The sequence below is a fragment of the Sinocyclocheilus grahami genome, unplaced genomic scaffold (assembly GCF_001515645.1).
Source record: "Sinocyclocheilus grahami isolate Dianchi unplaced genomic scaffold, SAMN03320097.WGS_v1.1 scaffold167.1, whole genome shotgun sequence".
NCBI lineage: Eukaryota > Metazoa > Chordata > Actinopteri > Cypriniformes > Cyprinidae > Sinocyclocheilus > Sinocyclocheilus grahami.
The window spans coordinates 1,911,562-1,924,692 of record NW_015505346.1 but is presented as its reverse complement, the minus strand read 5'-3'; the positions used below and the strand labels follow the sequence as shown (position 1 = coordinate 1,924,692).

The window sequence follows — 13,131 nt, the reverse complement described above, 5'->3', positions numbered from 1 at the left end:
CTTGCAGGACATTTGTGCTGTGGCGGGCTGGTCCTCTCCACCCACTTTTGTCCGCTTTTACAACCTAGACCTGGCTTCTACCCCAGGTTCCCAAGTTCTCTCTTCGTGATGTGCTCATAGGACACACACACAGGCAGGGACTTGGTAGTATGGCGCAGTGGGTATTCTCGTTCCCAAAGCGACTCGACGCCGCTCGAGTTCCTGAAGGGGAACGTCTCTAGGTTACGTATGTAACCATGGTTCCCCGAGGGAACGAGACGCTGCGTCTCTTTGCCATACTCCCTGCATCCCTGCAGGCGCTACTTCATCGAAGCTGGTTTGCGCCCGGCCGGATGTGCTTTTATGCTTTCTGGTGCTTACGTCACCCTGCTCGTGACGTCTCGCTGCTCCATTGGACGGATTTGACACGTGCTTCAGAACGCAGTCACGCAAGGGCGTTCCCAAAGCGACTCGACGCAGCGTCTCGTTCCCTCGGGGAACCATGGTTACATACGTAACCTAGAGACGTTTCTGCACACTATCATTGGACATTAAGAGTTTCACTTAACTTTTGACAAATTACAGCTAGTTATACGTAGTAATAGTAGTCATTGATGCCAGGTACACTCAAAAAACTACGTGTCACTAGGTCAACCTTTAAAAGGTTCACAGCCTTAAAGGGTTAGTTCACTCAAAAATGAAAATTAGCCCATAAATTACTCACCCTCAATGCATCCTAGGTGTACATATATGACTTTCATCTTTCAGACAAATCCAGTCGGAGATATATAAAAAATGGTCTTTGATATTTCAAGCTGTTTAATGCCAGTCAGCGGGTGTTGCATTGCATTCAGTTCAAAAGAAGTGAAATAAAAAGCGCCCATCAATAAAAAAGTGTCTCACATGGCTCTGGGGGGTGAACAAAGGCCTCCTGTAGCGAATCGATGCTTTTTTGTAAGAAAAATATCCATATTCAAAATGTAATAATCACTTTAATGTAGCTTGCGCCAACAGTTGTACACGGAAGGGAGCATGACAGCATGACGTTTGAGGTCGGCATTACGCATTCGCTGGTGAATCTCGTGAAAACCAACGTTTGTTAACAGGAAGCAAAGTTGCAAAGTTTCCTTACTTTAGCAAAGGGAAAACCAGTCTCCTCTTGGCTTATATCGAAATCCTCTGACGTTCTTCTTTACCAATCCTCGTTTTGTACTGCTAATTCGTGACCGTTGTTTTCTTTTGATCTCTCCTCTGCGATTCCGCGTCCATCACTTCAAAGCCGACCTGATACGTCATCCTCCCGGAACTGCTTCCGTTTATAACAGTGGGCGCAAGCTAGATTAAATTGATTATTACGTTTTAAATATGGTTATTTTTCTTACAAAAATGCATCGATTCGCTGCAGGAGGCCTTTGTTCACCCCCCCGGAGCCGTGTGAGCCATTTTTTTATGGATGGGTGCTTTTTATTTCACTTCTTTTGGACTGAAGCAATGCAACACCCGCTGACTGGCATTAAACAGCTTGAAATATCAAAGACCATTTTTTATATATCTCCGACTGGATTTGTCTGAAAGATGAAAGTCATATATGTACACCTAGGATGCATTGAGGGTGAGTAATTTATGGGCTAATTTTCATTTTTGAGTGAACTAACCCTTTAAGGCTGTGAACCTTTTAAAGGTTGACCTAGTGACACGTAGTTTTTTGAGTGTACCTGGCATCAATGACTACTATTACTACGTATAACTAGCTGTAATTTGTCAAAAGTTAAGTGAAACTCTTAATGTCCAATGATAGTGTGTTACGTCACCCTGCTCGTGACGTCTCGCTGCTCCATTGGACGGATTTGACACGTGCTTCAGAACGCGGTCACGCAAGGGCGTTCCCAAAGCGACTCGACGCAGCTCGAGTTCCTGAAGGGGAACCCACAATGATAACTCTGATAGACGTTCTCTCAATTCTCATTAAATTAATGATCATAAACATACTTTTATGTTCCGGAACAGAGGTCGGAAATGAGTATGTAACTAAACTATTTATCAATCTGTTTATCGTAAAAGATCTTTGAACACATATGACCCCAAAAGCTGGAATGGAAGACGCCGCAACCTTTCTGGCTCAAGTGCTCTACATTAATATGCACACTTATTAGACAAGAATTAATGAGCCAATTTAAAATGCCAAGTCTGCTCTTGTTCATTTGACGGAGAATAAAAAAATATCTGTGTTTAGAAATGAATGGATGCTTTAATGGATAAAGACATTTTTTAGTTCTTAAAGCAGTTATTGGCAACCAGTTTGTTTACAGCAAACACTTAATCTGATGTTATTTAAATACTGCATTCTGACATTTCGAAACTTTCATTTTGAAATATATTCAGTATATAAACAAGCTAAAGTGATAGATCACCCAAAAATGAAAATGTTGTCATTTCAAACTTGTTTGAGTTTCTTTCTTCAGTGGAACATAAAAGAAGATATTTAGAAGAATGTTTTTAACTGCTTTTGTCCATATAATGAAAGTCACAAGAATCCAAAACAACATTCGACCCCACTGACTTTCACTGTATGAATAAATAGCACACCGACATTTTACAAAATATACTCTTTTGTGTTCCGCAGAAGAAAGAAAGTCCGTTGGGACTGGTTGTCATGCTAGGATGGCACGTGTACACCTTAAAAGAGACACAAATCAGTCACTGGCACTTCCAGACCATTAAACAGACCAGCTCATGCCATTCTTGTAATTCGTCATGCTTTACTGAAAAGCTGGCTGGCTACCAAAAGTGTCATTTATACAGACAAACAGCACAAAAGCACACATGTACACTCACACAGACACATACGGCGGCACTCTGGCCAGCAGCTGCACTGAAGAGCCACAGATGTTTTGGTGTTTTTATAATGCATCATGGGAGAAAGCATTTGGTCATGAAATATGTTCCACCTGAGAGATACGAGGGGAGAGCGAAAATAGAAAAATATAGGAGAGAAAACCAAAGGATGTCTTTGTGTAATTTTGTACTTTTCAGGAAGCAAATAAGACGAAAACCTATTTCAGTCTCTAAAAGACTCACAATCACCCACAGTTATTGCAGCTCCTAGATCACACACATATACACAAAGTGATAATGATAAGAGACTGTTGGCAGACTTATCCTCAGGACTTGAAATGATGGAAGAAGGAGACAGGTGTATTTTTAGCAGTAGAGACGTGAGAGATGAAGAGAAAGACATGAATCTACACTCTCAACTCCACCGCAAGCTAATCAGAAACTCACCTCAGTAATTATGTCAATTCACCAACCTGCTTGGTGACAAGTGCTCTCGTGAGTGACATGGCTTTGTATGTGATGTGTGTTGTAACTTGGCACGTTTATCCAGATGCAAAAAAATAGAGGGAAAGAAGAAACAGAATGAATTATTCATTTAAAGAAATAAAAGTTTACTGTAGAATTGAATTACAATGCAGAAAAGATGGCAAAATTAGGCAGATTAGGTCCGCTCAGAGTCCTAAGGGCTACAGCACGCTGTTTTCTCATATAAGTAAAGAAGTTACAGGATTATGCATGTGTGTGAATAAAAAGAGTGAGAGTCTCTGGGAGAGAAGGAGATGGAAGGTAGCATAGTTTTTTTTTAGCTGAAAGTCAAGGCCAATTTCTGTATGTCAAAATGAGCTTTCAGAGAAGTTGTTATTTTCTTGCTTCAACTGTTCAAATAGGAGGAGCAAAAGATTCACATTTTCTTTGAGTTTGGAAATTCTTCGCTTACAAAATAGCACCTCACATTCAGTCATTCCTGTCTTTAGTTTTAGTTTTAGTCATTTAGTTTTGCATAATTTCAACACACTTGTTATGTTACTAGAAAAGTAAACCTGGTTATTGGTACATAATGAAAACACAATGAAAAAGGTCAAGGTAAATTACAACTCCAAACTGTTTATCAGCTATTTCCTGAGTAATTTTAACACAAAATGATTTTACAACTTTAAAATGCTCTGAAATGTGTGTTGTATAAATACATACTGAGAAAGGCAGAATTTCACAAGTAAGATACAAAATATGGCTTCTGAATATGGTGTTAGAAAGGAGCTGCTTAACCATCAGAAAATCATCATCCGCTGGAGGTCAAACAGAATATTATGCAAGTTATTTTATTTCCATTCTTTCAATTGCAAATGTTTTAATCCTGTTGCTCAAATTTGCAAGATGTTTACATAAAGTTTAAAAGCATGATTTAGGTTTTTTGCAATTGTCTTTCACAGTAAGTAAATAACCAAATGAAATATACAAAAATAATAATAAAGGCTATGGTGGTATATTAACAGAATTGCAAGTTTAGCCCAAATGAGGGTGACACTCGATCGATAGTTAGTGACCAAATGTTGCCTTATAGTTAATAAAAACAAAGTTCTTAAAATTGAGGGGGAACAATTATTTTGAGCAGCGTTTTTTTCCCCCTCTCACTTTACAATAACAGGGTTGAATGGCTGAACTTAAATGCTTGATGCTTAAAAAAAATAACAAAATAAAATGAAATTATTTACGTCTTCCTGTCATGTTGTGTTATGGTGATGAGAGAGATAGAGAGAGATTAGGTATTATGTGGCTGCTGTTCAGCTATCTCGCCTCTAGGAGGCTGTAGTTAGAACAATTAATCTCATATCTCCAACAGTGATCACATTATGTGAAATATCCTTCTTTGTGCTTTTGTGACCTATTATGCATCGTAACTTTACATTACGTCTTACTGTCTTATATTGAGGACAAAAACGATCGTGTTTCCTTTTTTCTACCTGACTCATCTCTGTTTGCAATATTCTCTCACTGGTTGAATCCTTTCAAGCTTTAATGAAATATTCTCTTTCAGTCAGTAGGGGGCGCTCATAACGAGTGCAGCGTAGATGAGAGAGACTAAAAATGGCTATTTTCCCCCGCAAGGCTGCTCTCCAGATCTGTCTGTGAGGAGGAGGAACACAACTGCACACTCCCATTTTACTGGATATTTCAGGAACATTAAAACTAAATGGAGTACCACATACTGTAATTTACTGGAGGACCATTTTTATGCCCACAAACGTACAAATTTAAAACAAGAATATGGCAATATAAACAGTGAAACGTCAAAGCAAAGAGTCAAACCAGATGTGTATGTGTGACATATCTGCATTTCTCTTTATTTTGTCATTTGTTTAACGCAAAACAGAACTTGACACAAAGAATACACCATAATAAATACCACTCCCACCCCAAAAACATGCTTTCAGTACCTGTCCCACCCCACCAAATATCACATACTCAATAATATTCATGAACTTATAGTATGCTCATATATAACAATACCACTGAAAAGATAAAGAAAAGAAAACCTTTTTCATAAATAAGAATATTTACACCAAGGCATGTTGATTTTGATTACTTTCCCAACATGCATATATAAAAATAGAAATCTGATAGCTTTATGTACATTTTTAACTTAGGTATATACACATATAAATATAAAGACTACAAATTGTATTTTTAAAATACAAAGATAAACTTTGATAAACTCACATTGTGTACACTGTGGCCAAAAAACAGAAAATACAAACATCATTTGGATAATTAGCATTCACAAAACACATAACATCCAGAAATGCAACTTTAACGACAATTGCAGGTCTCTGTGTTTTCCTGTTCGTATCTTCCTCCTCCTCGCTCTCATATAAAAATGTTTTACTTTATCGTAGAGAGCGGAAGGAAGAGTTTAAGCGTTAGTCTTTAACTCTGCCTGACATCTTGAAGGAGTTTGTTGATTTCTGCAACCAGCTCGCTGGCATCCATAATTTCGCTGCGACTGTCGCAGCGCTTGCCGTGCAGATGCCCGAGTACAGACTCTAACTCATCTTCCTCATGATTCTCAGGAATCTCCTCCATCGCGGGCAGCCATTTTGAAGAGGAAGCTGATGCTGCCATGGGAGCTGGCAGAGGGGTAGGGAGCGGAGCCACCAGGGCTGTCATGTGACTAGCAGGGGCATGGCCATGTCCGGGATTTTGGAAATGCGTATTAGCGGCCCAAACGGCCACGTTCTGCTGATAAGTTGCAGGGCTTGGTTTACCAGGTAAGTGGCCCTTCCTTCTTTCCAACGATCCCACCCCCGTGGCGCAGGCTGTTACCTTTTCAGTTTCATTAGTCTCGTTGTAATTATCCAACGAGGAAGGGAGGAGCCTCTGGAACACGCTGTTCATTTCAGACAGCAGAGAAGTTGTTCCGCACAGGTCTTCCCCATCACCTGCCTCCCCCTCTCCCTCCTCGCTCTCCTTGCCGAATGTGGAGAAACTCTTTTTCCTCAGAGTTGACTCGCCAGATTGTGGTGCTTCAGGGGTGGCTTTCTGTTGAGGGTCTTCTCCAGGGATGTAGAGGTTGCTGCGGTAATCAGAGGAGGCTGGGGAAGGCAACGGGGGCATCCAGCACTGGTCAGAGTGACCGAGGACACGACACTCTTCGGTGCACAGCTTCATCGCTATGGTGAAAACCAAAGCATTGATGGAAGAGGTTAGTTAATGATTGGTGTTTTCTGGCAAAGCATGCAAAACTGCACACGCCCTTAACTAGTCAAATACATCAATTGGAAGCCAAATGACTAAACAAAATATTTCCAGCTTCAGCCGACCCAGCTTTGTTTTCTAGAGACTATGCAAAACAAATCAAATATGCCAACTTATAGTGCTCATTAAACATGTTCGGCATTACTCATTCATGTTCTAGGGGCTGATTATAGCGCCATTAATTTTGAAAGGCCATTTATAATACATCTTAGAGTTAATAAATGCCCAATCTGGTGCATTTGCAAAACAGGCCTTCATTTAGCCCACTCTCTCTCATGCAGAGAATGAAAGATTAAACATGCTGATTTACAGAAATCAATGGCCCATCCCAGCATACAAACCAATTCTTGTTCTATTCACAGTAATGATTGTGTTATAGATCATCTATGCATATTTTTCCATCAGAAATCATGATTTTCTCCAATAAATTATATTATCAGAGTACTGGCGCTATTGAGGTGTTTCATGTTCAAGAGAGAGATTGTAAATGTGTATAAATGTTCAAAATCAAGGATATAGTCATTGTATTATGTATTTTTTATATATGTGTGTGTGTCACATACTTCATTAAATGCATATATATGATGCTGTCCAGTGTGAGCAATTAACTTTTTAAACAGGTATGCCCAAATATTATGAAATCAAGCACTCTTCTTCAACATCTCACTCTCTTGCTTACTTGGATGCAGTCGGTGATGTCCATCAGGAGTGAAGAGCTCACTGAAGCCTTCTCCAAGCAGAGGAGACTCCCTCCCCATCTCACAATCACTGTCTCCTGCCTCACTATCTCCTCTTCCACTGTCCTTTAGGCTGAACTTATCCATCTCATTCAAAGCATACCTAGAAACAAAGAATAGACAATTAGTTATAACAATAACTTTGACTCAGTTTCGGTTTATGCATTATCATTCATATATTTTTTGACTTTTTAATTCACTGGCGATGTGAAAAGTATGAAATGAGCCTCTTAAGGGCGAGCAAATTATGCATAAACAAAAAAAGACTTTATTCAAAGGGCAGTTGACTTGATGAGGCTGTCATATATCGTCAGCATCTGTTACTTAAGTACTGCAGGGTGTCCAGACTCTCACGACTAGAACTTTAAACCCCCTGTAGGATGGTCTGTAAAGGTGGCAACAGGCTGAAGTGTGATTGGTTACCTGTAGCTCCGGGTGTATTTGTTGCCACGGAAACTGGGTCTGGGTTGGTACTGGCCCTGATGAAGTATGGACAGAAGCTGTGAGACTTGCTATAGCCAAAAAGAAAAGAAACAGGGCGGGGGACAAATAAAGAAAGAAAAAATGGAAATAAAAAATGAATAATGGCAGACCAGACAGCAAGCCAACACAAATACAGACAAACCATGGTGGTGATGGGGGGGGGGCGGTGAATGAGGGAATGATATGGATGGAAACTTATGCATGATGAAACAATCTATGGATATACAAATAAACATCCTATAAATAAAATAAACATTGAATATTATAACAAGTTTAGGGGGGATTAAATAGTCAAGATTTAACAGTTCACATTGAATTCGTATTGAAAACAGTTATTTTACCTCGACAGGTGGTGTGGCATGAGCGAGTTCTAGGGCGAAGTTCTCTGGCACGTGATTGGAGGAGATGGTGACCAGGCTGTTGAGTGATTGGCGGCTGTGGTGGCTCTGGCGGCTCTCTGGAGCAGGTGAGGCCGAAGGGGAGCGAGGATGGGCCCTCACAGGCAGGGTCCCATTAACCGTGGGGACCAAAGTGATATCGCCCTTGTGGATCTGCCGGGCAGGTTTTTTGGGATGGTTTTGGTAAGTAGACTCAGCCACTCTGCAGTTATAGGAATGTCTTGGGTCCTTCTGCTCTCTCGAGCACCTGGTTGCGAACATTACCATAACAATGAGAAGCACGCCACAGATGGCACCAAGGGAGATGATAATGATCATAGACACGTCTAGAGTCGATTGGTTGTTCATGTCTGAAGGATTCAGGGAGTAGCTTTCTGGATAGTCCCGCAGGCTAATGTGCAGAACAGCCCTCGCTGAGAGACGAATTGACGCCCCTCTGTCTTGCACCAGGATTGCGAGATCAAATCCCTCACGCCCCGAGGCCTCCACACTTCCGTTGGTTCGTAACTCACATCTGCGTGGTTCAATGACAAAGAGTCCCTCGTCATTACCACCGACGATGGAGCAAGTTAGCTCGCTGTTGGCCCCTGCATCACGATCTGTCGCCTTGATGATTGTCACCAGATGACCAGGCTCGGCGTGCCGCCATAGTGGCACCTCAGCTGTGTGGTTGATTAGTTGTGGAGCAACAATGATAGGTGGGTTGTCATTTTCATCTAGTACAGTGAGCAAAACAGTGGTGTTGCTGCTCAGAAAAGCCGGGCCCGCGCCATCCCGCGCCTGCACAGTGAACGAAAGCCGGCCGACCTCTTCCCGATCAAAGCTTCGGAGAGCATACACAGCCCCATTAGATGGGTCAATGGTCACATAGGTTGAAATAGAGCTACCTTGAACCTGGCTCTCCACAATTGAGTAGGTCACCTGACCATTAGAGCCCAAATCTGGGTCGGTGGCCACCACTGAAGTCAGGTATGCCCCGGGCGAATTGTTCTCAGACTTGAAGATTTCATATCGGCTCTTTTCGAAGTGTGGAGGGTTGTCGTTTTCATCTTGCACCTGCACCGTGAAGTGTTTGATGGTGGATAGGCTTGGTGATCCGCGGTCTTCAGCGATTACCGTCAGGCTATATTCAGAGCGTTTCTCACGGTCCAGAGACACATTAGTGAGAATCATGTAGTTGTTCTCGTAGGTCTTCTGCAAGCGAAAATGCCCGTGGCCATGGAGACGGCACACAACCTCACCGTTTAGACCTGAGTCGCTGTCATCGATGCGCACTAATGCTATGAAGGTATCGACAGGGGAGGCCTCTGAGATGTAGGCCACCTCCTCTTTGCCCTGAGTCATAAGGTTGATGTTGATTTTTGGCTTGTTGTCGTTGACGTCAACCACTTTGATGATTATTTTACAGTGGCCTGGAATAGAGTTGGGACCCATATCCTGAGCTTGCACATCTATTTCGTACGAAGAAGTGGTTTCGTAGTCAACTTTCTTTATCAGAGTGATGTGGCCATTATCTGGGTTAATTTTAAAGGTCTCTAAGATTTTTGGTGGCACGTGACTGCTGAAAGAGTACACTATTTTGCCATTATTGCCTTCATCCGGGTCTGTGGCGTTCAGGTCCACTAGTAACGTCCCCAGTGGTGAATTTTCCAGGAGGTTGACCACGTAAGCCTGCTCGTCAAATGCCGGGCTATTATCGTTGGAATCAGATATGCTGATTTTAAGCAGAGTTGAGCCAGATTTCGGCGGCACGCCAGAGTCTGACGCTGTGAGTTGTAGTTGGTAGCTGGATTGTGTTTCCCTGTCAAGTTCCCTCATCACAACAAGGTCCGCGTATTTTGCGCCATCCGTACGCGTCCTGATATCGATTTTGAAAAAGTTATTCCGAGTGAGGGAGTAGGTGTGTAGCGCGTTTTCCCCGACATCCGGGTCCAACGCACTATCCAAAGGGAAACGTGTGCCCACAGACGCGCTCTCTGATATCTCTATGGGGATGATGGCGCGCGAGAACTGCGGAGCGTTGTCGTTGATGTCCAACACTTCCACTTGAATGTGAAACAACTGGAGGTATTCCGTGGGTAGCGTGATCACGTCGAACTCGATAGTGCAGTTTAAGTTCTTCTCGCAAAGCTTCTCGCGGTCGATTTTGGTGGCGATGCTGATCTCTCCGTCCTCCTCGCGCACGGAGAGTAGAGGGGTGCTGCCTCTCTGCATCGCGCGGAAGCGCGGGGACACTGAGCTCGGGAGTTTGGATAAGATACCGGCTACATCCTCTTTCAGTCTGGCGATCACCGTGCCTACTCTCTGCTCCTCCAAAACTTTGTATTTTAAAGTCTTCCCCGAAACGTTGTGCGCAACGGCCGCCAGAAGTATAAGTTTCAGAAGGGTCTTGCAAAACAGTACATTCCTGTCGCTGGAGTGTTTAGTTGTTCCCATCTTTGAAGCCGTGCGCAAAGTATTGTTCCACGCAGAGAGAAAACTGGCTGGTGGATTGTTCGATGTAAATTAAAGCATGATAAATCCTCAGATGTTGTGCATAGATTTCAAGCAAAATGCATATGAAGTCGAGGAACACGCACTTTCCCTCTGTGTGCTTTTCAGCGCCTCGGAGAAAGCATCAGGACGCAGTAATGCTGCTGCACACATCCACTTTCCTCTGCGTCTGACTGTGTGTGAGTTGGTGCGCGGGTGTGTGGGAGGCGCAGCTCCTTGTGTGTGTGTGTGTGTGTGTCTGCTCTGTGTGTGACTCTGAGAACACTGACTGGCCCCTAGCCCACCTCAGACTTTGGCCCCCACCCTCTCCAAACTCCAGGCACCCCTCCTCGCCCCACGGCTGTACATCCCTGAAAAGAAAAGAAAAGCAAAGAAAAGAAAAGAAAAGAAACGATAAGAAATGAAAAGGCAGAATGAAGGAAAGAAAGAGCAGTGATTGAGGTGGAGCTGGCAAGCAGATCTTGCCATGAGGAGGACAGAGTTTCAGAAGTGTGCCATAACAATAGAAAAAAAGACACATTTATTCAAGACCAACGTTTCTCGTGTCACAACGGCACACTTTAGGTTAATTGCTACTGTAGAAATGTTTTCATCGTTATAACATATTTGTTAGCTATCCATTTAACATACAGTGTATGTGGATTCTACTTTACTTGATTCGTTTTTAGAGTTTCAGTGTAGTTGTCTTTGACATTTAACTTTAATTAAAGTGGTCGATTACTTCACGCTGTCACTTTGGCACCACTTTCACTTTAAGGCAGAAAATGAGCTTTTTATAATGTCAGTACGTATTACACTAATCAAAAATCGTTATGATATTATGATATTAAGTACAAACAGCTAGCAATTACGATGTAGTGCACTACTACACAGCATAGGCTATAGTTGAAACTATATTTTTTTTATCTACAGCGAACTTTATTATTGAAAGTCTAAACCACAGCTAGAGTTTTGAGGATGAAGGGTAACTGGAGGATATCAGAGAGCACATCAGCGCGCTATTGTGTCTAGCTGGAGGAGTCTGCGCACGTGGCGAATCGCGCGCGTTGAAAAGGATTCCCCCAACCTCCCTTAACTCTCAGTCAATGTGATTTCTCACAGAGGTCACACTCACCCCCACGGTGCACAATGCCACTTTACGACTCACCATCTCTGATTCTGCCGCATTAGCATCATTATGCGCGTTCACCCACAAACAAAAAGGAAACATGAGCTTCTGAATGTTTCACGGCCATCTGGTTTGAACGTCCAGAAAACACAAACCAGTAATTATATCAGTCAGTCCAGCGAGAAACACATTTTCGCGATACACAGCAGGAATTTCTGCTGTCTGGAATCACTGTCTATTTATTATTAAATAAAGACATTGGAACGTTTATCCATAATGCATCTGATCCTTTGCGCGTCCTGCATTTTACCTAGTTTAGGCATGGAATTGCAGCGCACATGAAAGTAGTTTTTTACATGTTTAAACAGTAAGATTTCCAGTGGATTCCTATTTTTTATACTAGAGGCGTTCTGATCAACAGAAAGTGTGCTGTATGGAGATGCACCGTGAGACTGCATTGAAATTCGGTCCTGTGACCTGTGGCTGTCCATCTGTCGTGGGCCAGCTGAAGTCTGAAGCTGCGCTCTTCAAACCTGCTCAACACAGCAGTGACCCTGACTACATCCCATCAATCACTGATTGTTGTAAGCAAAATAAAAATTTTTAGTTAGGGTTTTCATTATGTCGTCAAGAATATGTCATCATATAGCATTTGTCATTTAATGGTTGCTCCCAGAGAGCCAAAGCGCAGATGACAGCTTTCTAAACCATAGGCGTTTGTCACTCATAAATAAAGTTACGCGTTTTACTCATGCAAGTTACTGTTTCTTATCCAGCAAGCAAACATTTAGTGTGAAAGCCTTCCTCGAAATGTAATGTAATTATTGCTTGCTAATCACATTTCATGCTCAAAGAAGTTCAAGTCAGTGCGTTTTAAACAAGTGGGTGGTTTTATTCACACGCCATATAAGGGAAAGACGCAGCATGTGCCCAAGCAGATGCGCATGAGAAACTTGTGATGGTAATCACTTATGCCATTTACATACTAGAATTAAATACATGGGATAGTCTAGCTAGATCTGAAAAAGCGAATAGCCTATATGTTTTGTGTGCACTTCTGTGCTGTCTCATCTAACCTATATGAGAGCCAAATCACGCAGTCATATTTTAAACTATTGATTGAATCTTCACGTTTTTATTTTAAAACGTCGTCATGTCACTTTGTTCGTAAAGTGACCAAACAGTTGACTGTAGTTAAGCTATAATCAGGTAAATAGTTTCACAGCAGCAGCCCAATTAAGCATACATGGCCTACAATATGAGCGGGTGTTGAAATCTGGCGGCGTCATATGTTCTCATTAGATGGCTTTTTTTTTTGTGGACAGGAGGATTTGATATGCATTTT

The 13,131-nt window shown here is 42.2% G+C and overlaps 1 protein-coding gene across 3 annotated transcripts in view; it reads right to left on the bottom strand.

The window, feature by feature from the left end:
- Positions 1–10,839, bottom strand: part of LOC107593223 (protocadherin-18-like) — a 13,368-nt gene extending 2,529 nt beyond the window's left edge. The window contains exons 1-4 of one of the 3 annotated variants that reach the window (XR_001610062.1): positions 8,129–10,839; positions 7,728–7,816; positions 7,247–7,407; positions 5,571–6,482 (exon numbers count right to left, since the gene is read on the bottom strand). Coding sequence is in view for 2 of the 3 variants with exons in the window: in XM_016282854.1 (XP_016138340.1) it covers positions 5,740–6,482; positions 7,247–7,407; positions 7,728–7,816; positions 8,129–10,621 (3,486 nt within the window). In the remaining variant the exon portion in view is untranslated. Of the gene's footprint in view, positions 1–5,548; positions 6,483–7,246; positions 7,408–7,727; positions 7,817–8,128 lie in introns of those variants that run through there. The other 2 variants (XM_016282854.1, XM_016282855.1) reach the window with 2 other exon arrangements.
- Positions 10,840–13,131: the final 2,292 nt, after the last annotated feature.